At 41.6% G+C, this 15,675-nt stretch overlaps 2 protein-coding genes across 2 annotated transcripts in view; both read left to right on the top strand.

Moving 5' to 3' along the window:
* ANGPTL5 (angiopoietin like 5) overlaps positions 1-15,675 on the top strand; it is a 510,199-nt gene that overhangs the window by 93,715 nt on the left and 400,809 nt on the right. The gene's annotated exons all lie outside the window — the stretch shown is intronic.
* The window catches only part of TRPC6 (transient receptor potential cation channel subfamily C member 6), a 79,144-nt gene continuing 72,620 nt past the window's right edge, over positions 9,152-15,675 (top strand). Inside the window, exon 1 of the mRNA XM_066312955.1 lies at positions 9,152-9,294. Coding sequence (XP_066169052.1) covers positions 9,152-9,294 — 143 coding nt within the window. The remainder of the gene's footprint in view (positions 9,295-15,675) is intronic.

The following is a 15,675-nucleotide window of genomic DNA, read 5'->3' as shown; positions in this document are numbered from 1 at the left end:
TAAATATATCATCCATAGACATGGATGATATATTTATAAAATACTTTATCTTACCAAGAATGCTGGGTAGAGCTTGTCAAATTATTTGTAACAAACTCACTACATAGTAGACTGAGTTGTTGTACATTTCTGTATTAGCCCTGTTTTCTTTCTAAAGGTATAGGTATACTTGTGTTATATGTGATACATATTATAGATTACATCTTGTAATTTAGTTCACAGAATTCAACAATTAATGTATATAAACAGTGTCACCCTAGAAATCTGTGTATGTGTTTTTCCTAAAGTTACAATAAGCAAATAATTGTTGCCACTATATCGTATTATTTCCTCTAAATGAATGCTTGGTGGAACTTCAAAAAATAAAAAAAGGAAAATAGTAGTAATATGTAAAGGATAGTGATTATCTTTCCTTGAGCAATCTCAGTCACATATAATTGTTGATGTGTGATTACAGACAGGACTTTTCTCTTAAAACAGTTATTCAAACAAACCCTTACTAATCTAAAAATACAAGAATGACAAATGGTGGTAGGCATGAATGTAGAGAAACCAGAGAATGACTCAGAGGGGAAGGCTGTCACACACCACATAATGGAGAAAAGTCTGTAGTCCTCAGGTGGAGTTTGAGGTGTTGCTCATAACCCTCCATGCAACACAATGCTCTTTTCCCAACTTACTTTTCCCTGATTTCCAAACAAAACAACTCAGGCAAGCAGCAAGAACATAGAGAAGTCAGGGTGGAAGAACTACTGAGTTTACCACAGGCCTGCCTGCAGGAGCCAGCAGAGAATCTCTGCGATAGCTGTCAGAGCAATAGCATCAACAAACAACTAAAAGGACATGTCTGAGTTCAAAGATCAGTATCGGTGCCAATTAATTCTGCATCATGTTTTCTCTGTCAGACTGATGGTCTCAGACTTTAGAATTAAAAGGAAAAAAAACCCATCAGTGTCTTATGTTTTAAAAGTACGGAAACCTTCAAGATATTAATGCTGACTGAAGTCACTGAATAAGATGGTGCAGCACATACATGTAGCAAAATAAATACAAAATAGAATATAAATCCAGACAGGATTATTTTATTACTTAAAGCTTTGTTAACAAGAAACAGGGTAGAAACTGATTTACTATAAACAAATAGGATGTACATATATAATTCAGAGAAAACATGAACAAGATATTATTTATGCATAATTTATAAAAGATATTTTGACAGATAAACTGTTGTGATTAATTATTTTAAATACAGCAGGATGAAATCAGTGGCATATCAATAATTATGAATTCCACCTTCAAGGCAGAATGGTGGCACTAATATCCATCATGTCAGGATCTCTAAATGGCGAAGCTGGCACAGCAGTGAGATGATAAGGAGGTGCTCACTGCAGTTACTCTGCTTTTAATTTAAAAATCTCTTCTGTTGATCTCCTTTCAATGAATTTTTCACACTTGTTTTGGTTTTGCATGTTTTTCAAAGGAGGTGGAAAATTCCTAGTGTTATGCTGGGCAAATAACTGACAAATTTATACAAGTATCATTAATAAGCATAACTGATTTGAGAACTAAAGTAACTAACTACTGATGTCATCTCTTAATACGACACAGTAACAAACCTTAATGTTGACAGTGCTAACTCAAGATTTCTAGTATTCACCAGGAAAAAAAATTATCTTCTCATTAGTAGAAACTTCACACCTTCAACTTGCAAAGAACTTAAATTAAAATCAAAAGCAAGTACATTGTTTTTCAAATTATTAATCACACCATTCCTGTGGCTGTATATGATCATGTCAAGCTAAACAACTTGTTACTCAAACACATTTTGCAGGCAAAAGTTAAATAGCAGGAATAGCTGTTTGAATGTTCAAGAACCTATTTTTGCTAGAGCTGTGATGTATTTGTTGCTTTTTACATACTTGATACTTGTTTACTCTTTATACATTTGCAGGTCTAAATATCAAATCTCCAACATAAGAACCACATGATTCTGCAAAGTATGTACACAGAAGGCTTCAGTGTGTCACATTCTTTGCTGCTGTGACAAATTTAGGCGACAAGTGGAGATGCTTTCAACCACTCAGGGAGGACATAGAAGTTAATACAGTGCCTTGCATGAACATGGAATAGACATTGAAAGCTCTTAGGTTAGTCATTAAAATGACAAATTGAAAATATTTTATTCCTTTCTGTAATGAAAGAAGGTAGAAAAGGGAAAAAACTGTAATCCTTACTTTTGCTTGTAAGTCTACTGATTTCTGTCAAATTAGTCTTACATTTCATGACATACATGATCTCTGGTCCAATATCTCTTTCCATATACACCTTGATTGGAAGGTTAAAAACTTTACCACTTCCTTGGAAACTAGAAAGACATTTTCTAGTAATTCTATCTAGTTTTGATTTCAAATATCATCCTACTCACTTAAAATAGAGAAGGAGTATCTTATTATCTGTAATGGGAATAGGGGCTTGATGACTAGTAAAGTTTTTTTATCTTTGAGCAATATGCCTCAGACTACTGGGTTGGAAACAGTATTTATGCAAAACCCACAAAATTATGTGCAATGAAACTGCAATGGGTTAATGACAGTATTTCAATTGGGCTGACTTTCACAGTGTAGATATAGTACCAGTAGGTGTTAGTATGTTTCAAAATTTTAAAACTAATTGACAATAATTATTTATACCACGTAAACCAAAGCAAATGGAGCCTGGCAGAGCTTGTGTGAAGGTACATAGAGAAGAACTGTATGTTTCTGAAAGATAAAGGCTAAGTGGCATCTTACAAAGAGGGGCCAATGCGTGTGTACACCTGTTTAAGTGACAGGAATAGGATTATCCCTAGCAGTTCAACAACAATGATGTTCCCAGAAATCTCTGTGTCCCCACAAACTCGAGTGCTGAATTTAAATGTACAAGTATGAACATATCCTTAAATTAATTCTTTCTCATTGCAGACCCTACTTCTCTCTCTCCACTCTCTTGCAGTGCAAAAATGCTTTAGTATCTCTGGCCCATGAACACCCAAGTGTGTCCTTAGCCAAGACATTTTGAAGAGCTTTTGAATGGGTTTCTGTGATCCAGTCCTACTGCTCTCACCTGGCTCACTATTCATCTAAGCTTAACTCCTCATCAAGCTCTCCTTTGCAGAAAAAAGGTTCATCTGTAATTTCTGACTGAGTGATTTAAATGCGCGTTTCAGCTTCATACACACATCCAGGCAGCATTCCATGTGAACAAAAGGGATACAGCTATCACAGAATCATGGAACAGTTTGGACTGGAATGGACCTTAAAGATCATGTTGTCCCAACTCCCCTGCATGGGCAGTGACAACCTGGCTCTAGACCAGGTTGCTCGAGGTCCAATCCTATCTGGCCTTGAACACTTCCAGGGACAGGGCAACCATAAGTTCTCTGCACAGCCTATTCCAGTGCCTCACCATCCTTGTAGTGAAGAATTCTTTCTAATGCCTAATCTGAATGTGAAACAGCAGGTCGGATTGTGGCGAGAAGAGACCATAAAAAGAAAGAATTTTAGAAATAGGGAAGGGTTTCTGGTTGGCCTAACATGATTCTGCCCTCACTCACATTTTAACAAAGGCAGAAGGCAGATGGGAATTGAATTAGTAGTTGACAATGGTTATTCCATTCATTTTATGCAGAGAATTAACAAAACTACTAAGTAGTAATGGTTCTATTTTCAGGCTTTCTGAAATCAAGTCCCGAGTTCTGCACTATAAAACAGAAAAGAATTCCATAAGGCAGGTTACACATCCTTCACACCTAGAAGCTGTAAAGCATTCTTCTGCTCTTTCCAAGTGATACTCACACCCACAGCAGTGACACTGTTTGGCCATTGCAGTTAAACTGACTTGCACCTTTCCTGGTTTATTCAGCTGTGGTTTTGATAGTATTCCCATTGCATAACAGAAAGCCAGGAAACTAACTGTGGCATGTTCTGGAGTACCCTTGTCAGTGCATTCCAACCAGCTCACACAACAAGACTTTGGTTAAATGTGAGCAATTAAACATCACCATATGAATCCTTGAAAATTTCCTTGGACTTCCAAGTAAACAGGTTGATGTTGCCACTTTCTCTTGTTCCTGAACAGGTTTAGATCAGTCTACAAGTCAGCAATACAATTGCACCTATATATATTCCACTAGATAAGAGATAACCTTTTTTTAAGTGATGCAGTGAGGCTGAATCATGGTACTGTGCTGTTCTGCATGGCATCTTTTGCAGCTTCCATTGCCATGGCACCCAAGTGACTTCTAGTAGTGCATTAAGCAATGTGCCTGTCATTCGTCAGGCAAGCTCACTCCATCTCTCATCCTTTCCCTTGTACAGCGAACAGGAGCTTTCAGCTTTTGTTTTTCATCTTTGTGAGTGAAATATCTCAGTCACTAGACTTGATTGAGTGAATGATGATGGAATAGTTTGTAACTTGCTGTCTGTAAAAAAACCAATTAAACCAGCTCTAAACTACACTTACATTTCACATTAATGCATCAGTTCTTTTTATCTGAGAAGACAGATATATTTTCTGATTATGTACTAAAAAAGGTGCACAAAGGAGATATTAAGCATGCAAATGCTGCAAGGTTTTTTTTGGTCAAGGTTATGTATTTTTTACTTCTAAAGGTTAATATGTGTACAAGTCATGTAAAATCTCAGTGATGGTTTAACCCTGGCTGGATGTCAGGTGCCCACCAAAGTTGTTCTGTCACTCCCTTCCTTAACTGGACACAGAAGGGACAATATAATGACAGGCTCATGGGTGAAGACAAGAACAGGGAAAGCTCACTTGCCAATTACTGTCACAGACAAAACAGTCTCAACTTGGGAAAAATCACTTGAATTTTTTACCAATCAAACCAAAGTAGGAAAATGAGAAATAAAAACTGAATCCTAAAACATCTTTCCCCCAGGGACACAATAGACAGGCAATGGAAGTAGCAGTCAGTCCATCACATTGTGCTGCTCCTTCCTCCTCAAGGGCAGGACGACTTCTCCCTTGCTGCAGTGTGGGTCACTTCCACAGGGTGCAGTCCTTCAGGAATAGGCAGCTCCAGCATAAGTCCAACCCCAACACCCAGATGGTCCTAAGTCCTGCCAGCAAAGCTGCTCCAGCATGGGCTCTTCTTCTCCAGGGGCCCACATTTCCTTCAGTGTGCTCCAGCACAGGCTTCCCATGGGGTCACACCCCGCTTTGGGCATTCCCCTGCTCCAGCATGGGGCCCTCCATGGGCTGCAGATGGATCTCTGCTCCACCATGGCCCTCCAAGGGCTGCAGGGGCACAGCTGCCTCACCATGAGCTGCACCAGGGGCTGCAGGGGAGTCTCAGCTCTGGCACCTGGAGCACCTCCAGCCCCTGCTTCTGCACTAACCTTGGTGTCTGCAGGGCTGTTCCTCTGACATACCTTTAGTCCTTTCTCTGGCTGCAAATGGTCTTGTGCAGAAATTTTCCCCCATCCGTTATCACAGAGGTGCTCCCACCATTGCTGATGGCTCAGCCTTGGCCAGCAGTGGGTCTGTCTTGGAGCTGGCTGGCACTGACATAATCTGGAATGGGAGAAGCTTCTGGCAGCTTCTCACAGAACCCCCCCCGTAGGTCTCCCACTACCAAAACCATGCCACACAAACCCCATAAAGACTCAGGAAAAACAGCTGGTTTTTCTAGTTCAGTATTCACTCTGATTTTACCTATAGATATAGGTATCTAGATATATACACATATTTACGGGAAATACTAGAGTGAAGATCTGATAGCTTTCTCCAGAACAGCAATTTCATTGTAATTCAATTTGCAATTCAAATGTCTAGTAAATGACCGCATAAATATCAATAACGGCTAATTCATTAAAAAATAGCATATATTCATCTTTGCAACAGAAAGAACAAATCATTAGGAAAGTCAGAATAAGATATAAATTTCATTTTGGTATTGGAAAGTCTTGCACAAAGAGTAATGAATAGTTATACTCTCTGCTAGGAATCTTTTTTCTTCTCTCTCACAGAAGAAAAGGACCACACCTTGTCTCTTCATTCCAGCATTTTGGTATCCAAAGTAATTCTCTTTAACCTCACTAGCTTTCAGAAAGTTACAGAACAGATTATCATCCCTAGCCTAAAAAAAGAAAAAAAATGCAAGTCCACTCCCATATCCTGAACCATTCTAACACAAACTATCAAAAGGATGCACCACCTTTAGCCAGCGCTCCCATCACCTTGTGACTCCTGGAAAACCCACAGATTTCAGAACATCTGTGCTTATCTGACCTCTAGTAGAAGTACGGCCCACTCCCGCAGTGTTGTGTGTTTTCGCCCTGTAACCAGGCAATGGAGACAAGACAGTTGCTACAGTATGTTGAAGTATTTTAAAATATAAACCAGGTTGAAAAGATTCATAATTTCAGCTCAGCATATTTTTTTCCTTTCAAGGGCATTGAACATTTTTTGTTCCTATAATTTATCTGCCCAATGTTTCTGGAAAATCACACAGCTGTGTCATCACTGTATCATAAATAACACCTATGGAGTGTGGCTTCAGGACTTGAGAAAGGTTTGGGATTGGTGAGAAAGCAAGTGCCTTGGGGAATACCAGAACTTATGAGGCTAAAATAAGAATAACGACCAAGGAAAGTTTGGCATCTAGGAAGGGTAGCAACAGAGAAAATAAGAAATTCCACCTGGAAGCTGAGAAAGATGCATAGATATCATGTGGTAGATGGGAAATAATCTAGGGACATTCAATCAGTAAGCACAGGATTAAAGGAAGCAGGAGATTGAAATAGAGAAAATGGCTGTGCAGGCTCTGAAATCAAAGGATCTGATAGCCCATCAACAAAGTAGGATGGTATTCACTCTGAGAAAGAAGAAAATATACCAGAGGGGAAGGGGAAAAAAAAAAAGGAACAGAGGGAAGGGAAGGGAAGGGAAGGGAAGGGAAGGGAAGGGAAGGGAAGGGAAGGGAAGGGAAGGGAAGGGAAGGGAAGGGAAGGAAGGGAAGGGAAGGAAGGGAAGGGAAGGGAAGGGAAGGGAAGGGAAGGGAAGGGAAGGGAAGGGAAGGGAAGGGAAGGGAAGGGAAGGGAAGGGAAGGGAAGGGAAGGGAAAAAAGGTACCTGGAAGAAAAGATCTGAAAGAACAGTCTAGTATCAAATAGACTACTTCAAATAAAAAGTAACTGCAAACATTTGGGGAATATACAAAAAACACTACGTGGAGAAGTACTGTCTCTTCGTAACGGAGTAGAACAAATGAAATTAAACGGTTATGCACAAGAGCAGTGCAACACATCAAAATTCCACCACAAAGTATTCTAGAAAACAATTTTCTTTCAATAAAAATGTGAGATATTATCAACAACATATTTCTCAAAAGCAAAGCCTGCACATAACTTTGTATTGTCTGTTTTTATAGTAATATGAAAGAATCAGCATGAGAACTATAAAATACACATAGTATCATTGGTACTAAACTTCCTATTTAAAATAAAATACCCTTTAACAGAAAAAAAATGGTTTGCAAAGAGGGGAAGATTTCTAAAACCCTTTAGAGTGTCATTTTGAGAGCCATAGCTAAGAGGACAAAAGAAATTTTGGAAATTTGACTGCAGAAATTTGGAAATTTCTGCACCTCCTCTAAAGACCACGTAAATGAGCTGCAGGTCTCTTTACACACCTCCTTCTCTGGCAGTTTCAATGGGTGAGATGAGTCCCAGTGGCTCAGGCAGTCACTGAAATCATGGTCTGGCTTGGGCAGCTGGAGAGCACGGGCAGTGCCAGCCAGCTTTGCAAACGACTGTACTGGGGCTTGCCCAGTTATTTTCTCAGCACATCACTAAATCAGGAGAAGGTGTGCATGCCTAGAGAGTACAGGGCTGTGTGTTTTTCCAACACAAACACCAGCAAGAATTCAATATGTGAACATGGCCAGGAATGAGGCAGTGATTCTATTTGGATGTTTTAACTCTACATTTACAACATTTAATTCTAATATTCATTTATGAAATAGTAAGTACTATGTTTAACATGAAAGATACCTAAAGGTCAGGTGTTAATTCTTCAGTGCAATACATTTTTTCCTAGAAAAGTTTGTAATTATTTATTTGCAAACTATCATCAAACAAAGTGCTACCAGTGAAGCTGAACTGAGAAGTGGACTGAGTTTTGATTAAGGGTTATTACTGCAAAAAATTGTGTTGTTTTGTTTTGGGTTTTTTTGCTATGATATTTGCTATTTCGCCCCTGGTCTTAACTGAAATTACGAGAGGTGATTAAAAACTGGGTCTTCTCTGAAACAGGTGAACAGCGTTTGTAAGAGGATGTTTCAGAGGTGAAAGAGAGATGCAAAGAGCCTGAAAAGGAAGTAGAATTCCCAAGGAAATTTTCCAGTTTATGGGGAAGACTTAAAAAGTTGCAGATTTTCTGGGCGTTCTGGATTAGCATTCATTTTCACTGATGCTCTTCCTCGGCCACTTACACGAGGACACAGGTGCACCGCAGGCTGTAGTACCGAGCCGCAGTAAATCCAAGCAAGAGTTCTGTTCCCCGGCCGCGGAGAGCCACCGCCGGCCGCGCCGCTCCAGCCGAATTCCCCCGGGAGGGCGCGGCGGGGTTCATTTCAGCCCGGGGCGGGCCGTGCCCCGGGAGGAGCGGCGGGAGGCCGGCAGGGTCCCGGCGGGGCGGTCAGCGGGACATGGCCCCCGCCCGGGGCAGCGCTGAGGGGCGCGCACAGGGCCGCAGCTCCGCGGGGCCGGGCCGCGGCGGGCGGGGAAGGCGCGCAGGGGGCACCGAAGCCCCAGGGGAGGCGAGCGGGGCCCGCCGCCCTCCCACCTCCCGCCCCTTCCCTCCGGCCGGGGACAGCCGCGCCGGCTGACGCGCCGCAAACTTTGCTGCCCCCGCTCCGAGCTGCGCCTCGCCTGCGGCGCGGCGGGCGGCGGCTCCGGCTGCCGGGAGCCCCTCGCCGCCGGGAGCCCCTCGCCGCCGGGAGCCCCTCGCCGCCGGGAGCCCCTCGCCGCCGGGGCGCGGAGGCAGCGCGGCCGCGGCGCTGCCGGCGGAGAGGGAGCCCAGCGCGGTGCCGAGGCCGCTGCCGGCGCGCCCCGAGGGAGCCGCTGCCCCCCGCAGCCCGGCCGCGGGACAGCATGAGCCAGGCGCAGCCCTACGCCCCGCGGAAGGGCAGCTCCCCGGCGCCGGGGGCCCGGCGGAACGACAGCCAGGACTACCTGCTGCTGGACGCGGAGTTGTGCGAGGAGAGCGCCCTGCCGCCCTACGCCTTCTACCCCGTGTGAGTCCCGCCGGCCGGAGCGGGGCTCGGCCCTGCGCGGGGAGGCGGTGGCGGGACAGGTGCAGCGGGCGGGGGCCGGGGCCGCTCCGGGCAGCCGCGGGGGACCCGTCATCTTCCCTCTCCGGGGGAGGAGCGGGTGGCCGTGTTTGCGAGAGGTGGAGGAGCGGCGCTGGCGGCGCCGTGCCCGGGCTGGCGGGTCTCCGCTGAGCAGACCGCGGTGCCTTCCCGCGGACAGGGAGGCGAAGGGCTCAGCTGCCGAGAGCAGGGCAAGAGACGTCGGGCGTGCATAAAACTGATGGCGTCTAATGGGCTTAATGCAATTATAGAAATATTAGCTCCTGTGATGGGTTGCTCCCACTGAGAGAGCGCACATTGCAGATGTGTGTGCATAAAATCGTCCTCCTTTCCTTACTGCAAAGTAACTGCAAAAAAACCCCATCCTCCTATCATTATTTTTGTCAAAGCCATGTGGCCTCGTGTAATTTCGTTATGTGAGTTTTGGCAGGTAGTTATCTTTTAAAGCAGAGTGCAAGAACATATGCAATAAAAGCTAAATTACGTAAACATAAATTAGAAAGGTTCCAGGAACCACAACTTAACGTCCACGTCGATTGGTGTTCAATGTTGACAGTGTCCCTTTGGTTATGTGCTGTCAGCATGACTGCTGTAATCACCACTTGTTAATGCTTCTGAGGAGAAGCTAAACAGCAGAGGGGGAAACGGGTATTAAGCAATGCGGAATGAGTCCTGAAATCTCAGATGATTGTCAGAAGATGTGTACTTTCTTTTGTACAAATTATATTTTATTGCTTAACTGGTAAATTCCAGTTATCAGTCTCTCCTAATATTTGCAGTTTTATCTGTGAGCCACCTACCAGCCACTTGACAGCTACCTGGATATAAGAAAGGAATAACAACAGTGAAACTGGGAGCACTTACAGCGCTTGAATATTTATCAACTCAGCTAAGAACAGCCGGAGTTTTCAAAATATACTGCTGTATTGCTATTCTTGAGTGTCTTTGCGGATCCCTAATTCAGTATGCTCATGTAGCTGAAACGGGCACATTGGACTTAAACCCCATCTCAAATATATGAATGCATCTATCTAATGAATCCTTTCAGAAAAGAAAGCCTTATGATGTTTAGTTCAGATTGGTTCTCACTAGTGGACTAAAGCTTTGAACTAATATGGCAATTCTGAAGTTCTTTTGCCATCTACTCATTCAGAATGGTTGTGCAGCTGTGAGAGGATAGATCTTGTGTAAGTGTTTGAAATCATCTCTTCAAAGAAAATCTGCAAGTCTGTGGGGTGCTGATAATTTCCCTTCAAGAAGGAAGTGAGAAAAGAGCCTGTGCTAGCAGCTCTTGGTCCAGCACGTTCCCAGTGTGGAGATTGCCTCTCATCACCTCACAGTGGCCATAAGGAAAGCCTGCATCCTAATCAAGTTGCTTTGTAGAACAAGGGTAAGCACAGGAAGTTATCAAGGGCTTGTACGTTACACATGGAGAAGTTGTTCTGTGGGGTTTCTGTGGATGTGGAAGAGAATCACTTCACAGGGATCCGTAGGCAATGCCTACATGTGGCCACTGCCAGGACTTCCTTGGCTGGCAGGAATGAGTGCTGTGAGTGAATAGGCTCCTCCAGGGTACCTCTTGTTGACTACCAAGCACAGTCTTTGAACTTTTCTGCCTCACTTCCAGCTACGTCACATTTCAGGCACATTTTGCAGGTATGCCTTTTCAGCCAAAAGCCATTAGTTTTTCTAGAGGCCTTCATATGGCAAAGAATTTAAAAAATAATAAACTGGGCCATGTGTAGCATATGATCTTTATACTCTTTATCATCTACATCCAGTAAGAATACTTTTCTCTACTTTTTTTTTTTTTTTTTTTTTTTTTTTTCCCCGATTCTCTAATTACTGGTATTTCCTGATGTTCTTATGGTGATTAATGGAGAAAAACAGTAATGCAGAGCACAGCTGATGTCCAAGAAAAAGCTGAGTTTTACCTCCTTTTAAACATTACTGAGAGGTAACACACTTACTGGTATAGTACAGCATGTGACTATTGCTTGAAAAGTAGCTTGATGCTAAGGAATAGTTTTCCTCAAGTAGTGATTTAGTGCTAATGCTGATGTTACTGAGTATGTTGTTTGTAGAACATGCTTTTCGAGTGTTGTTTTGTGACTGCTGTTAAGTACTGTAGTTTCTGGATGATAATAAAATCCCAAACCATTTACAGACATCTATTTCCTGTATTGTAGCTCCTCTTTCTGGAGAACAGCTTTATTATATCCAAGGTAGCTGCTACCTTTATAGCAAAAAAGATTTCAAGAAGGTACCTTGAGCTCATCAGCTGTGCCAGGTAGGGTCACACAGTCTCTTGGCAGTGGATGGAAGGCTTTTACCTTTGTATGTGGTATGATGCAAAACAAAATTTGGATGGAATTTTGTGCTGAAAAATCCTACTTTTCTTTTGAATTCAGAACCTTAAGCAGGAAACCCAAAATTTGGGCAATCTGTAGAATAAATAAATTATTTCCAAAAAATGAGACTACTTTTTAAGACTTAAGACTTTTAAGATATGTTGGAAATTATATGCAAGTAAACACTTTCATTCTAGTAGTGCTCCTCTGGCTAGTCATTGAGTCTTGCTCCTTATGTATCAAGAAATGCATTGCAATAAACATGTCAGAAGATTGACTCCTGGATTCCAAAAACGTGTATGTGTTGGGATTTGTCCCTCCTGTGCAGGTATTTAATTGGCAAAGAGCCCAGTTTTGAGGTTAAAAGCAGGATGGAAAGTGCATTTTAACGTCTAACTCCAAATCTGAGTGCTGATGTGCAGTAGGATTTGGAAGTGATAGCACTTGTGTGTAAACTTCCCTGCTGAAAACATGTTAGTGTAGGACAGATTGTTAGTGTACTAAGCTAGTGAGAAGACACTAGTTCAGTCAGACATCTGGTTATACTGCTTATTTATACTTTGCAGTATTTTGCATTGTGAAAAATAAATGCTCACTTATAGATGTGAGAAGGGATAATTGTGTATTAAAATGTCCGTTGTAAAGCAAATGAGGCACATAAATTACTAGATGAAAACAGGGGGGAAAGAGGATTCTCATGTGCATAACTGGCTTGAGACATAGACTATTCCTCAACTTTTGTGTTTTTCCAGCTGTTTCTCAAAATTACCAAACCTAGTACATACTTAGGAATCTATTATTTGTTAAATAACACGTTTAATGATTTCTTTCCTGCCTACAATATAACAGTTTCTGCCACTGACAATGTAATTTTTATCTCTAGTCTCAACTGTCTTGCTTGAAATGACCTGTAAAATTATTTTCTAGACTCTTCATTAGACATAATCTCTTCAGGGAGTACTGTACAATGTGGCAGCTGTGTTTCAGATTTGTCAGCCTCTTTGATGAGATGCTTTGTCTTCTGAAAATATGTTGCAATAGTGTTGTTGAGATCAAAAAGGTAGATGAGTTGGTATGGAGGGGGGTAATTTCCTTTTATAGCCTAGTGTATGGAACAAATACACAAATCATCATGTGATTTAGGTTTGATGGATCTACTTTTTACTGAGCACTGGGGAAAAAAAAAAAGTCTGACTCTCTCACATTCTGGGTGACTAAATGTAGTCCCTGAGGTCTGGATAAAAGGACAACAACTTTGTTATCAAGCCCCAAAAAATCCAGCTTTTCGTTCACTCTGTGTCCTGCAAGTAGGTAGAAGAGAATGCTTTGCTTTCAACATCACACATATCTTTATTTATTTCATATTAGGTAGGCTTTTTCCCTCACATGTGTTCATTTTTGACAAAGGCTTGTGGGGTCTCTTGGGCTTAGTTGTTAGACACTCTTGTGTTCGCTGTGCACACTCGCTAATTGAACTGTGAACTTCTTTGGTCAGCTACTATTTCAAGCAGTTTCCTATGCTAATACTTCATTATAGTTTTGCTTGAGCCAGTGCAATATATCTGCAAGTGTATTTATACCCTAAATCTCGTGTAGTCACCAAACAAATGAAAGTCACCTCCCCGGGGGATGTAATTTTATAAAACTGGAAGATTTCCATGAAAATATAAGTAATTTGTTAAATTTGCATGAGGAAGGTGGAGCAGTGATTCAGAAATGTGTAGGATGTATATGGCATACTTTTCAGTGTAAATGTTACTAACCAGCATGCTGTTTGTCAAACACTCTCCCAGCAGCATTTGTCACCATAGAAGCTGAAGGTTATAATAATAACTGGCTACTTGAAGAATTTCTGCCAATATTGGTATCCCCAAATAGAGGCACTTTGGCGTGGTGGGTATGTGTCATCAGGCTCTGTTAGACTTTCCAGCTCTGCAAACATGAGCAAAAGAAAAGTTTGGCAGTTAAACCAATGTGTTCATGATGAATGATGAGCTGATGTGTTCATCAAATTCTTTGTGACTTGGTTTCATACTTCAGGCTGTTGCACAGTGCAAGGCAATGCCTTAGCAGAAGGCCTTAAACTTGAAGTGTGTACAGTGAGTCTTACATATAGATTTGTGCACTTGTGACTGCAGCCACTTGCACACAGAGTCTACTCGACAGGAGGCTTAAAGGATCTACGTTGATAAGCAGTATTTAAATATAAGTTTTGCTAATTAAATGTGGACAAAAAGCTTAATGGTAATTAAATGGCAGGCAGTGTTCTCTGGAATGGATTAACATTTTTGTCTTGAAATAGAATGGTTATTATTTGTTTGGCACTGACATACACAGTCAAGTATACTATTTTTAGTGAAATGAAATGTATGGAATATAATGTGAAGATGACTGACTAAGGTCTGGGCTTATTTTCTATATCCATTTCTATACGACTTTGCTTTTTCCAACCAATAGTGCATTTGTCAGCACAGCTCGATTGTAATTCTCAGTCTGACATGTTTGAATAAATTTTTGTCAATATTGAAAAAAAAATTTAAAAAAGGCAAGCTTTGGCATTAAGAATAAAATGTGAGATTTACTACCAGAACCCTGACTAAGTGAAATAATGGCATGTTAAGTATTGCTGTTTTCAGGTGCATTTTCAAAGCTGTGTGGGAAGTGGATAACTTGTTTTCTGAAAGAGTTGAATTTAGTTCCCTTTTGTTAAAAAACAAACAAACAAACAAAAACAACTCATATTAATAAAATAACACTATTGTGGTTATGAGCTGAGATGATGCCAGCTCAAAAGAGCATGACTGGAATTCTTAAAACTTGATTAAACACTGGGTTTGATGTCAGTATTTACCTTAATGAAGAGAACAATGAAGTGAGGATATTTTAAAAAAAATATTCAGCATCTGTGAAGCCTTTCGTGCAGGTAGAAAGAAGGATTAAAAACCAAGGGATCATGGTTGGTCTGTAGAAAACAGAATACAGATCACAAGGCCTGGTGGTGCTGCAGCACTAAGAATTTTGCAGAGTATTCAGACTGGAGAATTTTCACAAAAATTTGTACTGTGTTACAAACCCAAGGAAGGGTTTGGGTTGTGGGAGACCTTAAAGCTCGTCTAATCCCAGCACCCTTGCAATGGGCAGGGATGCTACCCATTAGATCAGCTTCCTCAGAGCTCCATCCACCCTGGCCTTGGACATTTCCAGGCATTGGGCATCTGCAACCTCTCTGGGCACCCTATTCAAGGTGTCTCAGTACCCTGTGAGTAAAGAATTTCTTCCTAACAGCTAACCAAATCTCTCTGTTTTAGTTTAAAACCATTCCCTCTTGTCCTATCACTGTCTGCACTTGTCACATCACCTTAACTAGCAAATAGGTGGGTGCCCAGCAGACTGAAGGGGTGGATTCAGACCTGGTCTGTTGCCTCCTGTCATCTGTCAACACTGGTGTTAGTTCAGAGGACACTTGGTTGTGCTGATTTTCCTCCTGGCCCAGCCTGGGTTTCTCCTATTATTTCTCCTATTATCCTATTTTCTTTTCCTTCTGTAAGATGTTTGCCTGCCATCAATATGTTTCAGCTTTTCTGGTCATGCTTTCCTCCCCTTCCTTGGAACAGGTAGGCAGGCCAGGCTTATAAACTTTGTTAGTCTTACTCTGTGTACCTGTCCGAGGCCTGCCAAGTAGTAATAGCCCACAGCAGACTTCTATGAGGATTGTTCCTAAGCAACTGTTTTTCACTGTAGAAAATTATAAAACAATTTTCCTTTCTGCTTTTCAATGAAGTAATTGATTTTCTGTACTAGTTTTAATTCCACTGTGTAAATCTTCAGTTATATGCTTTTCTTCCTTTAGATAACTTAAAATTGCTTTAAATTTTCAAGCCTTATAAAAAATTTCTTAATGAAAGAAACACGTACTAGGAATTTCTAGCTTATTATCTTCATTTGTTAAGGTTGT

The sequence above is a fragment of the Sylvia atricapilla genome, chromosome 2 (genome assembly GCF_009819655.1).
Source record: "Sylvia atricapilla isolate bSylAtr1 chromosome 2, bSylAtr1.pri, whole genome shotgun sequence".
NCBI lineage: Eukaryota > Metazoa > Chordata > Aves > Passeriformes > Sylviidae > Sylvia > Sylvia atricapilla.
The sequence above is the reverse complement of the archived record's forward strand: the minus strand, read 5'-3'. Positions and strand labels throughout refer to the sequence as shown.